At 37.5% G+C, this 15536-nt stretch overlaps 1 protein-coding gene across 3 annotated transcripts in view; it reads right to left on the reverse strand.

Annotated features, from left to right (window-relative positions):
- The window catches only part of NPTN (neuroplastin), a 55749-nt gene extending 41367 nt beyond the window's left edge, over positions 1–14382 (reverse strand). For 2 of the 3 annotated variants that reach the window (XR_009541403.1, XR_009541402.1), the window contains exon 1: positions 14171–14382. Coding sequence is in view for 1 of the 3 variants with exons in the window: in XM_060153561.1 (XP_060009544.1) it covers positions 14171–14261 (91 nt within the window). In the remaining 2 variants the exon portion in view is untranslated. The remainder of the gene's footprint in view (positions 1–14170) is intronic. The other variant, XM_060153561.1, reaches the window with a different exon arrangement.
- Between the last annotated feature and the right edge of the window lie 1154 nt (positions 14383–15536).

The raw sequence follows: 15536 nt of genomic DNA on the forward strand, positions 1-15536 counted from the left end.
TGCCCTTTCATCCTACAGCTGTAAAATCTGATTTCCCCTAACACTATCCCCACCCTATAAGTGAATTTTAATGTCTACCTGCCACGGAGTAGCAAATTATATGCTCCATGGGCATACATTTCAGAATGTTTCATGTGCACTCCACAGTAAGAGGCAGCCTTGCAGGGTTACCTCTAAAGCACTAAAATTTACCAGCCCACACCAAGTACCTCACAGTTCACAATCAATATTCATTACTAGCTGCCTGCCTGGAATTCTTTCTGCCTTGATGTCCTCAGTTCCTTCAGGAATTAACTTCCTTTGTAACTAGGCCTTGAAGGCTAGCTAAGCTGTTTCTGAGAAATATGGACATTATGACCCTGTGGGGATTAAAGGATTTAAAAAGCATGTTAGAAAAATCTCCATATAAAGAAAACCATTAAACAGCTACTAGGAAAAGCAAAAATACCCAGAAGTCACAATATGCAAACACATGAGCTCAAAAATATCAATCAATTAAGCTAAATTTTGTCTATTAGAAGTATAATAGAATTTGCTACCTCTCTGCCCCTCAAAAGGATTCAAATAAAACAGGACAAAGAATTTAAAAGTGCCAAATGTTTATCTAGAAACAACTGAAGATACCAGAAAGGACAGGACCAAGTAGATATGGGTAAGAAGACACTAAAGTTGAGATAGGAGAAACTGGGGGTGGGGGTTAGACCTTACAAAAATAATATATACATTATCACTAAAACATAGGGCTCAAAATCATATTGTAGAGGAAAACAAAGATGAACAACAGAATCTGAGGATAGGAACAAAGAAATAAAGCACAGGTATTGCTTTAACCATTTAGATCAATTGTGTTAATTACTAAAGAAAAATGAAAGTTAAAAAAACAGTTTCTGCTGCTAAAGTATGAAAACAAGATGTACAACAAGATGTATATGCCTCTAAAACATTTTACACGAACCAAGAAAATGTGAACCTTTCAAAATATTCACTGGGCAATTGAAAGAAAATCATACACCAGAGTTTCCTAGTAAAAATCATGTTGCTAAATTTCTAACTCAAGTAACAACTATAAAAATATGTCACTTCTATAGCATAATCTAATTTTGAAGGTGCAATAAAGTACTGCAGTACTAGCAAAATTACCTGCTCCAACGTTACTTCAAAAATAAATAAATATGCTAAATAAAGATCATTGCTCTGCTAAGATTGAAAGCTAACCTCAAAGACTAAGGAGGCTATTCTACTGAAATAGTTTGGAATCCGTAAGTTTAGTGTTACAAGCGTTAGGCTCCAAATAGCTTAAAATGATCAGGCTCCAAATACCTTAAGTGGTAGGTAGGTTGTGTGTTAACCTAAAAATTTCATTTTAATTACTTCCTTGTTTCTGTTAAAATTAAGAAGCAACTAATATCCCCCATATTAGAGATTTCAAATTGCATAACCATTTCACTATAAAGCATAGCTAGCTTTCAAACAGATTAAAAAGTAAACCAAGATAACTGAAAGGATATTAGTGAAGAGAGAAAATCTTATCAAACATGCATCTTGTGTCAGCTATCATGCTAGTTCATTTATGCATGCAATCTCATTCTAACCTGTGAAGGTGTGTATTATTCCAAATAAACAGATGAGGAAACAGAGTAAGAGGCTTGGCAAAAATCAAGACTCCAATCCAATCTCTTAGGCTTCAAAATCCATATCATAGTTCTTCGGTGAAGAGGACACAAAATGCGGGCCCACTGACAGTTTTATTTGACCAGCACAGTATTTTTAAAAGCCCAGCTTTCAGTGTTTTCAGTCAAAGCATGCATTATATTCTCCACTTTAGCAAAAGGTACTTGCCTAGCTCCTATGGTAAACGAGTTTGCAATCCCTGCTTTAATGCATGTCAACAAAAAGAAAAAACAAGTGAACAGCTGCTCTCCTTGCCTGTCCGTTCCTAGAAGAGGTGTGGCTTTGACCAGGGGTTGTGCCGGGAACTAGGTGCTATAATCCTTTATCAGAGGATACTTACAAGTGCAGACACAAAATGGAGATATTCTCAACAGGTGCTGCTCTGACTTTTATGGAGCATTCTGAAAATTTGTGGGTATATTTTTGGTTAACACAATGATTGGGATAGCATTACCAGCCTTTAGTGGGCTGGGACCAGGGATCTTCAATATCCCACAAAGTAGGAAAAGGCTTGCACAACGAAGAATTGTTCCTCTTCCTACACAACTTTCAAATGACATTCAAGTTGAAAACCTGGTCTGAGTCTAGAACATAGCTCTGTTTTAAATACACCACAAAGTACTCTTGCATGGTTTTAATCATCATTCAACTTTCCAGGAATGCAGTTACTGTGTAAAGTGAGGAGAGATTGTACTTTTGCTTCATTTGGAACTTTACCAAGAGTTGTTCACCTTTTCAGAAAATCACATTATCAACAGCAATGTCACCTGTGATATCTGAGTCACTAGTACAGCACAAGTCTGCACTTGTAACTGTCACATTCCTGGTTTTTCTACATATGGACAAAAACAGCAGACTACTTCATTGTCTTCCTGTGTAGTCATGCCTGAGCATTTAGACTGAACTACTGAATAAACATTTTACCAAGTTATTTTCTCCTTTATATTACATTCAAGGGATTATATATATATATTTTTCTTAATAGTGTGCATGTAGGTTAAAACACCTATGAATTTCACTTCAGGACAGCAAAGGCGAGTTACAAAAATGTGTTAATAAAGAGAGGATACAAGAAAGATACCTGACATTGCTTTCTGTCACATACCTGGGGGAGGGAAAGGAGGAGGATGAAGGGTAACATGGTGTCCCTGTAACTAGGTTTAACTTGAGAACAGTACTGGGAGGTACGTAACAAAGATTACAAAAAAAGTCAATACTGACCTTCCCTAGTAGAGGGAGATAATTCAGTGAAAAGGCTAGTCTGGTAACAACCATCTAAAATGCACGTTATGATATGATATAGTCCTAAAACCAACCCTGAAATAATCTGGCCCTTCTCACTAGAACTTTATTTTCCTCTTCACTTTCCTATGAACTACCAGAGTTGTAGTTAACCCATTAAAAGTAAACACTTTTTAAGTACCAGGCCCTATAATTCAAAGCTATACATACATGCCACTCTACAGTAAAGCAGTTTATAAAGCACTTTCCATACATTATCATCTAATCTCATAAAAACCCAACAGATTAAGTATTATACTAATTTAAAAAATAGAAACCACAGGAAGTGAAATAGAAACAGAATTCAAGGCTACTGCCAAATCCAGCGCTCTTTCCATGCAACTACATTGCCCCACAAAACGACCTTTTGAACATAGTTTTTATTTACATTTTACATTTACAAGGGTGACAGACTGTATCAATTTACTTATCCAGTACTATTGTCTTCAACTCAGTTTAGGCATCAAAGTTAAACTATACTAATTTTCTAGTTTCATAAAAACCATGAGTTTAATACTTCTTAAAACTGCCTTAAATATATTTCAAATAAGTATGTTTAAGTATAGTTATGATTATGCTTTATGTTACTTAATATCATTCACCCTGGGGCCTATCACACTGTTCAATTCTTATTATTCTTATAGCCACCTCACCCCAGTCCACACCAAAAGAAAAGAAGGTAGATCTCTTATACTGAATGACTGACACAGTGACATACCTCTGATCAAAGACCTTACAATAAATCTCATGAAACCATGATTTTTTCTTAGTACTGAAATTTAACAATAAAGAAATTACATCCCTCATTCACTTTCCCTGACTCTCTAAATCGGGTGTTTATAATTAAGCAAGTTAAAATTATTCTGAACCCACTAGGAAGAAAAGGGTGTGGTCAGTCACATCTTCATTCATTCCTTTTCTTCTTTCAAGACAAAAATGCAAATATGTTCCAAGCCCCTAAGCAAAAACTGAAAAAGGACAATCCTTGAACCAATAGCCCCAGAAACATCTCTATCATATACCCTCAGACAATAGTGCCCTAAACTTTAAAATATTTTAGGTAAGGAAAGAAAAGGGGAATTGCTAAAAAACAAAACAAAACAAAACAAAAAGCCTGAGGCCCTCTCCTCACACCCTTCTTGAAAATAGCTTTAATTTTTAGAGAATAAATGAAAAACTTACTCTGTCAAATGTAAGGTAGCAGAATTGAAGGGAAAAAACCATATAGAAATGTGATGTAACCAGAATAAAATAATACTACCCTAAACTACACTTACTCATACAAAATTTTCAATGTAACATGATTTTGCTCATATTAAATCTACTTTTTAAAGGTTTCTTTTAATACACAAAAACTAACCAAATTACAAGACTCTTGGTTAAGTTCTAAACGGAAGGTCAAAACAGCAAAAAAGACATTCTTCTAGGATCACCAGATGTACGAAATAAAAATTCTTCGTTGTTTATCTGAAATTCAAATATATATGGGTGTCCTGCATTTTACCTAGCAACCCTACAGTCTTCGAGCTAATTAAAGTGAGCTCCCGTCTCTACCAAAGCACTGCAGCACCAGCTCCACTCATAAAACAGGCTGGGGCTTTTGTCACAGCAGTATTTTGACTGAGAAGCCTTAAGAGTTAGTCTGGAAGTGCTCATTTCCTGATGATAAGCCTTTCTTAATAGCTAAAATTTACCACACAAAAGAAAAGTCTAATTTCTTAAAGCCAAAGGTTAAACTTTTACTAGGTTCCATCCAGTCTAGTGAATGAACTCTTACAAAGCTTATGCTTCTGTGTGTGAAACAGAGATTGGAAAAATTTCAGTGTAGATTTTTGATAACTAAACAAAAAAGCTGTTTATGAAGGTTACAATAAACAGAATCCTGTTTAAAGTATTATAGGCAGGTCTTAAAAGCTACTTTAATGGATTCCAAAGTTAATCTACCATTTTTCTTGAATTCATAATCATAGAAATTTAGAGTTAGAAACAAACTAATTTCTGACCCTTAAAAACTTCTGGAAAGGGAATGCCCTGGCAGTCCAGTGGTTAGGACTCTGCGCTTTCACTGCTGAAGGCCTGGGTTCAATCCCTGGTCAGGGAACTAAGATCCCGCAAGCTGAGTGGCATAGCCAAAAAAAAAAAAAAAAAAAAAAAAAAACTTCTGGAAAGCCCATCACATTTCCTATTCATTCCCATAAAGGTTTTTTCCTCCTCTTGAACTCCTAAATGAGTAATAGATACAACAGAAAGAGATATTCTCTTGTTTTATGAAGTCCCTGTCAACCAGCCTTTCTCTTTGCCCTACTTATAATGGCTCTAACTATGAGTGACTGCAAATAACTCTATTCTTCTGCTAGTTTCATTTAAATCACCTTTTTAATACTATACCTATGGTTTTCTTCCCAGTGGTCTAGGCCACTGCTCTTTGATACAGCCCATCCATCTTTGGAGACTGCCTAATTCCCTTACTTCATTTACACTGCTACCTTGAAGGTATTAATAGATAATCACATCCCCCTAGTGCTCCCTTTTCCTAATTTTAGCTCCTTCAGGCTTTTCTCCTAAGTCTCATGCTACCATCAATGTAGAACTATCTGCATCTTTTCCTAAATGTGGTTGGAAAGTGTTCGTCATTACTTGGAGTTCAATCCTAGTAAGAAAATAGAAACCATAATTTTGATATGTGATCACTATCTTCTTTGTCTAAGGGTAATTCAATGACAGTTCACTGCAAGTTATTTGAAACCTCTTTATACTTTCTCTTTTCCAGCTTCCTGGTTTGCATTAAGGCCATTTATTTCATCTTCCTTGATGAATTATTTGAGATTAAGCATAAATGATATTAATTTCCATGCTGGAGCTGCTTAGCTATTTTTTCCAGGTGCTCCACAATGGTTTCCAACCTGTTAAACTTGTATAATCACAAAAAATCCTAAATTAAATTTAACGTATTCATTCAATCTATAGATTGAAAATTATTTCACAGATAGTTGCCAACACAGTACAGGACATCTTGCCTTTGTTTCCTTCAAGAAGCAATGTCTAAAAATAAGAAAATAAAGTTGCTACTCTAGGACCTTAAACAGGAAAGGCAAATGACTCTTCAGTGATGGTTCTGCTTTCCATCTCTTCCCTTGGCCAGTGTTCAAGTCATTCTGTACTCACCAGAAATGTGTAAGCATTCAGCTCAGAATAAACTGTAGTGCTCCCAGTCCTGTACTCAAGCAATAACTCAAAGGTAGGGCCAGGGAATAATGACTATAAGTGCTAATTTAAAAGAAAGGACAACTAAACATACTGGGAAACTTGTGCTTTGCTTATGATATTCAAATTATTATAGCTTTCCCTTTTTCTGAAATTCAAATGGAGAGGGGGAACCAATATTATATAAGTAATGGGTAACATATGAATTAAACAATGCTATATTTTCTTTACTAAGGATGACTAATAACAGTACATGCTGATATTACTGATAAATGCCTCGTGAAAGTCCTTATGTTTACAAAAATCATCATATTGCTTCAGACTACATAGTATATAAAAATAAAACAAAACTACTCCATACTTGAAAATGCTGTTTTTCAAACATGAGTTTCATAGCCTGTTAATGAATTATGAAATCAATTTAGAAGGTCACAATGGTTTCCTTCAAATACGTTACAGAGTAAGGAAAGGTATTATTTCACAAAACGTTACATATTTCTGCATATACTTAGTCACAAATAAAGTCTATTTCTTTATCTGGGTCAAGACAAAAGTTTGAAAGCCTTTTGCTAAAGGGCTTTTATATTTTTAAAGTCATTACAACATAATTACATATGAACCAAATTATTTCTATTTTACTAATGTAAGTTAATCCCTAACTAACTACATTTCAGCACCTAGAAAATTTTAGTTTGCAATGTTAATTTTTCAGGTTATTTTTAAATTAATAAGCAGCAAGGATGTGGCTAATAACTGTTGACACATGATGGTTATATGGGAGTTTATTACATTATTCATTCTACTTTCGTATGTTTGAAATTCTAACAAAATGTAAAAAGGAAAAAATAGGAAACGGACCTACCCAATAAGGTAGTATAACGAATAAATTTATAAGCTGAGACTTTGACACTCTGTTTCTAAGGAATATCAATCTACAAACTTGCTCAGATTTAATTCAGGTAACGCTTGGGTTGCCCTGTTCAACTAATAATGGACAGGTTTAAAGGTCTTTAACAAATGCATAGGGACAGGAGAAATTAATTCATAAACAGAAAGCAAAACTTCTCAAAGGATAACATAAAAATACAATTAGTTAAGTGCGCTTCACTGCCTCTTCAACAGTCAACTACTTTTCAACCAACAAAGAGAACACAAAATATCTACCTACCTGGCAGTGATTTTCATTTCTTAATTGTTTAATTCACACTGGCAATTTTCCTAGCAAGCTTAATATGCTATCTCTATAACAGACACCATTCTGCCGTCTTTGAAACATGAACTACAAGTGTTGTCTGAAGTAAGTTTACAGGCAGTTGGATTTCAAAACAGTGCATGGCCTCAAAGTCAATTTTCCTTAATTCCAAAAAGTTAGTTTCAAAAAATTTATTAAAACAAAGTATTCTCTCTCTAGGCCTTTTAACCATTAGAAGCAGTACCTACCTAAACTGTAAGGTCCATAGCACTGTGTAATTTTAGAACTGGAAGGGAATTTACACATCACATAGTCTAGTGGTTTACAAATACTATCATCAGGAAGAAAAATCGATGACATAATTTATATATGCGAGCACACTCTCACTTTTTTTTTTAAAATGTATCTTACTGCATATGGAACATTTTGCCTTGTTAGTATTCTGTCACAAAGGACATATTGTATTTTATATTTAATCACTTTTAGAATGTGAGTATACATTTGGATAGGATTAAAACTATGGGTGCAATTTGGAACTTTATGTTTTCTAATAATAGAGCCTTACATAATATACAGAATCCTGACACCTTCAGAGTGATCTCAAATCATCTCATTATATTTCACTGTCTAGTCAATTTGAAGCAATAGTTGGGTGTAACAAGGATATAAATCAAGACAAAGCAAAGGGAAGCAAAGCATATCCAAATTGACATACTTCTGGAAAAAACCATAAAGCGTACCCTAAGTTTCCAGTAAATAAGATTATTTAGAAAGAAAGTTAGTCTTTTTTTTTTTAGAAGGTTAGTCTTAAAACATTCCATAATTGTTTCCAGAAATGCAAAAGAATACCATTCAGTACTTTTTAGTACAAGGAACTTAACACAATATTTTTCCATCAAAGCCGGCCACAGCTTTAACGAAGAGATAAGACTAGGTTTTTTAAATTTGAAACACAACGAAAACAAGAAACAAAACAAAAAAAACAGTAGATGTGTGAGGAACATCAAATAAATCTACCACTGACTTACTGTATGCAAATAAATGTAGATAACTAGGGGAATACTTTAAGTATTTAGTAAACCCCCATTTCCACACAGACCAATTAAAAGTTCTCAACAATAACGAAAAAGTAACCTCAAGTTAATTAAGTTTGATTAATAAACGTCTATTTTTGCATATACACAAAAGTAAGCAACAACAACAAAAAAATTAGGCCTACTTTCAATTTTAGACGACATAATAAACTGGAATTGTACAAATCCTGACTCTTGAATAAACCTGAAAACCATACAATTTACTTGTGTATTCAAGTTTTTAATGTAAACATCAATACCTTTGGAATAATGTTTTTACATAGGATCAGTACAGTATTTTACTTTAAATTCAGTGAGAAGTTTACTTCTATATATATAAGCCTATAAAATGCAACAGTTTATATTCAACTAGTTTTACTGGAGAAGTTTCCTGCTTTCACAAAGCTAATCCTTACCAACTAAAATTAGGAATTCCGGGGGAAAAAAAATCCACAAGAACCTCACAATTTAAAAATGCATTATCTAAGGTGCTTAAAATTAAGCTCCATATCACCAATGGCATTTATAAAAATTCATGTAAAATGATAGTGTTTTGTTTAAAGAGGAACACTGAAAGCAAGGCCGACTGTTCACAGGCGGCGATTTTGCATCATTACATATTTTAATTTTGATGTTCGGATATACTTTAGAGGACCCAGGTCTATTTATTCTTTCTAACAGATTCTATTTTTCCAGATGCTTGTCAAAGGAAGATTCATTCCTCATTCTCGCTTCCTGTTTTTCTCCTTGTACAATTACTATAGCCTTTCTTTTGTCTTTTCTCTTAGAACTTCATTCTCTACTTCTGATCCTGTCCAGACTGTGCTCACTGTAAACAAACTGAATAGACTGCCTCAGAAATTTTTTCACACAATTCACTTCTTCCAAAATTTCTTTGCATAATTTTATTCAAGTTTTTATTGAACATCTCCTGTGTGATATCCAAAACAGTCTCATTCATTATTTTCCTACATGCTTCATTTGTATAGATATTAACACCTTATCTCCTTCCCAAATTGTCTTGAAAAAACACCTTTACATAGACCCAGCAAAATTTCAGATTTTAAATATGAAACATCTTACTCTGAAAAAGTAGCTCAAACTAAATAAATGAAAAACAATGTCCAAATTGACAGAGCACTTTTCTAATCGTATCCGGTATCTCTGCCAGCCCAGTTATTTACTTTTATTAAAAAAATTAAAATAAAGACAATACAATTACATTTTGTCTTTTATTAATGTCTAAAGGTATACTCCACAGGAGGAGAAAATGTTTCACATTAAAACTGTATTAATGAGAAAAATCAAGGGATTCCTTCAAGACAAAACAGTCTAATTTTCCATGAGGATCTGTATAACTCACACAAAGTCAGATCTGTAATGAACTTCAATCTTAATTTACGGTGAATGTTTGGACTGTAGGGTACATTTACATATAAATACTTTTATTGCCTTTTATTGTTTTAAATCTTGGTATACTAACACGTTAAGCTCTGTTATGTCTGACAACACAAAAACCTACCTGCATCTTTTTCTAATTTGGATCCAGGAATCTTGAAAAACAAAGACTAGAGCCCAGGAACACATCCTGATGTTGTAACATGGCCTTACCACCCTGGCCCCCTGACCAATTTCTCATGCCTGGGTGCTTCATTACATCAGTAGTGACACTGTTGTCAGTTGCCTGAGAGTCTGGAGGCTTATGATCTCCTTAGGAAATGCTAATAAATTCCAAGGCAAATAGTTTCTTCTGGTCATTTAAAATCTTATTTTGACTAATTATGTTAAGATTTGCTGCTTGATATTTGGCATGTCATTTGTGCCACAGCTGCTATAGATAACACGTCTTCCATTGCTCATTTTAGTTCACCCAAAGGAAAGATGCACTATCAATAGCAAACGTCTAAAAACATACTCAGGGAGAGAAACTGCCAAACCACTGAAGCAAACAGCACTTGACAGAAAAGAAAAAGATTCATGAATCATCTAATGCAAATACTGGCACTGTTACAAAGCACAATGTTCACAACTATCTAGTATCACCCAAGCAAAATGGTTTCTTAAAATTTAGATCATTAATAAACTCATTTTAGATCATTCGACTCATCTTCTCCCCCTAAACAGTGTTAATTGTCTATTTTTATATTTTCAGTATGAATATATTACATTTTTACACTTCACATTCATTCATCAGTTAACATCTCCAACACTTCACTGTGTGCCAGGCACTACATTCTATTTCTCTTATTCACAACAATGAGATGCTATGAAAAGGTGCTACCTAGCCATGAAAAGATATTTAGTTCACTGAAAGAGAAAGAAAACCATGAAACCTCCCAGACAATTAAATGCAAGTATGAACTTCCTCATCAGAATCTACAATTGCAGAGGCAGCACAGCTGGTCACTTCTATAAAAAAGTTACATAAGCAAAAAGTACAAATCTGGGGCCTTCAAATGGCCTACTTAACTTTTTTCAAGATGACAGTGAGCAGCATTAACAATTAAATGCTTGATATATACATGAAGAAAAATAATTAATAATGGTATTTTTAAAGGATAATAATAGTAATAGATAACATTTACTCACTATAGTAAGCAAACATTTAGTACATATAGTATTGTTATGCTACATATAGTAATGTAGCATATGTTACATATAGTAACATATGTTACATATAGTAACAAGTGTTACATATAGTAAAAACTTACTCCCTACTGAGACTCACTATATACCAGGCAGAAACCTAAGTGCTTTATGGTCATTGTCTCATTTAATTCTCACATCATCCCTAGGGGATGGGCATTATTATAAACCCCATTTTACAGATGATAAAACTGAGACTTGGAAGTATTAAGCATCTTACTCAAAGTCACTCAGCTACCAAGAGATGGGACTCAAACCCAGGTCTATCAGGATCCAGAGTCTGTGCTCTTGATCATCGTATAATACTGTCTGGTTTATACTTATTCAATTCTAATTTCACTCTAAAGCTTTCAAAGTCTTACCAGGAAGGTTATATTTTAGGACAGTTTTCTTCCTTTAAAATGACACGTTAAAGAGGATTTTACTTGAAACTATGGTCCTACAAGTCTAACTGTTTGTATGGGAAACAAATTCTATCTGAATGAAAAACCCTGAATCTCTATGGTAATGGGTCACAGCTAAAAGAGACCTTGAGAGTCATCTAGTCCAAATTCTTCATTTTAGGAATAACGAAAAACATCTATACTCAGTCTAAACTACCACATAATCCAGAAATACTTCGGTTTGGGGACGTTTTTTAAAAAGTCATCATTTTAAATAGATAATCCAACTTTTCAAGATCATCCAGAGCATAGTATCCATTTATGAAAAACACTATAAGAAAATACAAACTCCATGACATGAGGTCAGACGATTGTAGAGCTATTACCAATTGAAAGCTTTCATCTTACAGACATGCTATATAAAAAGCTATAAAATGGCATCCTTACCTACATGGACTCAAACTCAAAAAAACAGCCATTTCTTCCTTGAATTAAATTTACATTCATTTGGGTCAACTACAAGCTCAGCTTCACTTCACCAGTCATGTCATGTGACTGAATTCAAGCTCATTTCAAGGAAAAGGCTGCACTATGCTGTATTTAGAACACATATCACTGAGAATAGCCAGATGAGTCTTTGTAGGCCCATCCAAAAACCTTGCTTTAGTTGCTAAGAAACTACAATTTCACTGTATTATCAATTTTTGAAGAAGCTATGCCAGCACAGAGATTGAACATGTTGAGATCAAAAATCTCTCACCTATTGTGCCAAATGAAACCTTGCTTTTTACACAAATAGAATAGCTGAAATTAGTATTAGGCTTAAGTCATATTGTTAACACAGACTAAAAACTGATAAGACAAATCAAACTAACTCTACCTTGCCTTCCTTAGTGGCCTCATGCTTTGGAGGAAAATAGGGAAAATACCCAATATGCTTCGTATATTCAATGCTAGAGACAGAAAAATGTTTCCTTCCTGACCCCTGCAGTGATAATTCAAGGCCATGAAGCATACATAAGATTTTATTTATACAATTTGGTATGACACTTACATTTAACTGATGCTTTTTCGATCTTTACTGATATATTTTCACTGTAATCTTCAGCATTTTAAGCCTAGATTCTCCTTAGAATGCTTAACTCCATTCGTTTTTGTTTTTTTAATGAAAGCCATTTTAATTTCAGCTATTCCAACAAGAGTAATTTTAAATTGTTCTAGCATAACAAACAACAAAGAAACACCGAAGAATTAACAAAAGAATTTATAGTTCACTCTTCAGTACAGTCATGTATGAGTTCACCCTCATAAATTTTTTCCTATAAAAATATTTTTTAAACCTCTTAAAGGTTGTTTCCACAAGAGCGGAAACGGGTTCACAATACTTCTAATCTCATCTCTGAAAGATCAATTCAGCAGCTGAATTGTAACACATACCTTTAACAATCGGAATCTTTTTTGTCTAGATCCCCCCTCACCATACTTCCCCACCATTTCTCCATCTTCTCTAAACAGCTTCAGTTCAAAACCCAATTCTCTCCTTTCCACTGTATCCTGCACATATCCCAGGGACTACTTTTATGTTCCTCAGAAATAATGTCTCTTCTGTCTTGAAACTTTTCGATCTTAAAAACCCACTTCCTCCATCTCTCTCTCTCTCCAGTGACTGCTCTCAATCCCACCACTGCAGTTTCAGCTGTGTGTCCCTGCCTTCCCAGAGGCCCCAACCAATATCAAACAGCACTTGCCAAAACTCTGCTCCTCCCTTCCCTAATATATCCTCCACACTGCAAACCAACATTACACCCCCGGCTTCCTGCATTTTACTCCCTTCCCTTATTTTCTGTCTTACCCCACCCCCATCTCTATAGCCAGAAACCCTTATTTCTGTAATAAATAATTCCCCCTACCTCAGTTTCAACCCTTTCTCCCCATCCTCTTCTCCTTTTTCCTCTCCTTATTTAGAAACTCCTTTTTGCTCTCCCAACCACTACCCTAGAATGCCCAACACTCCACCCTCCTTAGTAAACCCAGTTCTCTTCCCTCATCTCGTTTAGAGCCACTGCTGCTCCTCTTTCCAGATCCCCTACTGCAGTCAACCCACTATCTTGGCTTTCCACCCACCTTCTCTCCACCTCCACAGCCAAGGCTCCCTGATTCTTTACCCCCTCCTTAAGGCTCTAGTACTCTGCTCAGTATTCTTCAGTACTCCCTTCCCCCCACGTCTCTCTTATTTTTAAGGATATCACCAGTCTTACGGGGCCCCAGTAGAACCCTGGACGACCCCAGTGACCCCAGTGTTCTCTTGGGGAGCCTGACACCACTCTCCGTCACCTTAAACACAAATGCCTGTCTTGTGCCGCCTTTAAACGCTGCGCCCCCTCCTCGCCGCCCCCGCTACGCCAGCTCCTCACGTCGGCTTCCTTGGGGTCCCCTCCCCGACTCGGAGCGACAAGCCCCAAGACGTGGAGCCTCTAAGTCAACAACACCTCAGGCTCTTATCGGACGCCCCCACCTCTCGGATAGGCACCTCCGGTTCTCACACCAGCGCCTCTTCGAACTCCCGACCGGCATCTGCTCGTCTCGGGCCCGCAGCCCTCCAGACTCCGATTGCCGGCCCCCCTCCCCTGGCTCCACCACCTCCTCGGGCCCCGAACGGCCCTCTCCGGCCGCCAGCTTCCCTCAGCCCCCGCCCGGCCCGCCCCCGGCGCCCCGCTTACCGTTCTGAGCGGCGCCTGGCCCTGGGAGGAGGGAGCCAGAGACCAGCAACAGCGAGAGGGCCAGGGCGCTGGGGAGCGACGAGCCCGACATTCTCCCTGCAGAAGACCGAACAGCGAACGGGCCGAGGCCGGAGCCGGGGCCGGGGCCGGGGAAGGGAGGGGAGGGAGGGAGGGGGCGGGCGAGCGCTCGAGGGAGAGAGCGAGGGAGGCAGCCGTGGCTCGGCTCCGTCCTTCCCCGTCCTCCTACCGCCGCAGCGCCCAAGCCTCGCGAGACCTTCGCTCCCGGCCGTGGGCGGCTGAGGAGCAACGGCGTCAAGGCTCGCGAGAAGAGGCGGTCTCAATCGATCCTCCTGCCCCTCGGACTCCGCGTTCCCGCCCCTGCAGAGGCTGATTGGCCTAGCGCGAGATAGGTCACGTGCCAGGGACGCCTCTGGCCACGTGACGGGGAGAGGCGGAGCTCCTGTTCTCGGCCCTGGGGAAGGGAGAAGTCTGCGTTCTGCTTATTCCTCTGTGAATGCGGGGAGCGTACATAAATAAGAGGAAGCTTTGGGAATATATTTCTCCGCCCATCCTGCCTTTCAGTTGTTGGAGCTCTTGGCTGCAAAATTTAATGCAACACGGGCTCTTTTAAGCCTTCCTCTCATTGTTCCCTATCAAAGTCCTGCTGTTTCTTCCTTCTGGACTTTGACCTTAAGACCCTCTACTGGCATGTGGCTTCAGCCTCCCATTTTAACCCCGTGTATTAACCTTCTAGGCTAAATGATGCACTCCCCGTGCCTGGTATTACCTTGTGCTTTACTGCCTCTACATCTGCTCCCTCAGCGTGGAACGTCCTCCTTTTCCTCGCCCTTCTATTCCCCCTCCCCCATTTTGGCCTTATTTTAGCTACTTAGAATCTCAGGCCTGAAGTTCAACTAGACTAATTGTTAGTTAGACAATCTAGGCACTAAATTCTACAAGGAAGTAATCTTATATGAAGAATCTTCAGAAGCATTTTTGTGCAGCGAACATTCATTGAGTACCTACTGTGTACCAGGTTTTCACATCCGATGTGAAACCTGCATGAAAAAGTGGTCCCCACTCTCACGAAGTTCACAGCCTAGTTTATCAGAGGAGGGAGGAAGAGGACAAATGACTGCATAGCAAAACGACCCATAGGAAAGGAGCCAGCTGAGTGCTCCGGCAATGTGGTCACAACTGTTTGCATGGAAGTTTGGGAAATGCCCTTTTTCAGGGTATTTTTGGTACTACCCTGAGCGCCGTCAATCCTTGGTTGGCAAAGGATTTCTGTGGCTTAGCTCATCGCTGACTCAGAACAGACATCTTGGGGAGTGTCTGCGGAGTGAAACTGAGAGGAATCAAGTAA

This window comes from Lagenorhynchus albirostris, chromosome 1 (assembly GCF_949774975.1).
Source record: "Lagenorhynchus albirostris chromosome 1, mLagAlb1.1, whole genome shotgun sequence".
Taxonomy (NCBI): domain Eukaryota; kingdom Metazoa; phylum Chordata; class Mammalia; order Artiodactyla; family Delphinidae; genus Lagenorhynchus; species Lagenorhynchus albirostris.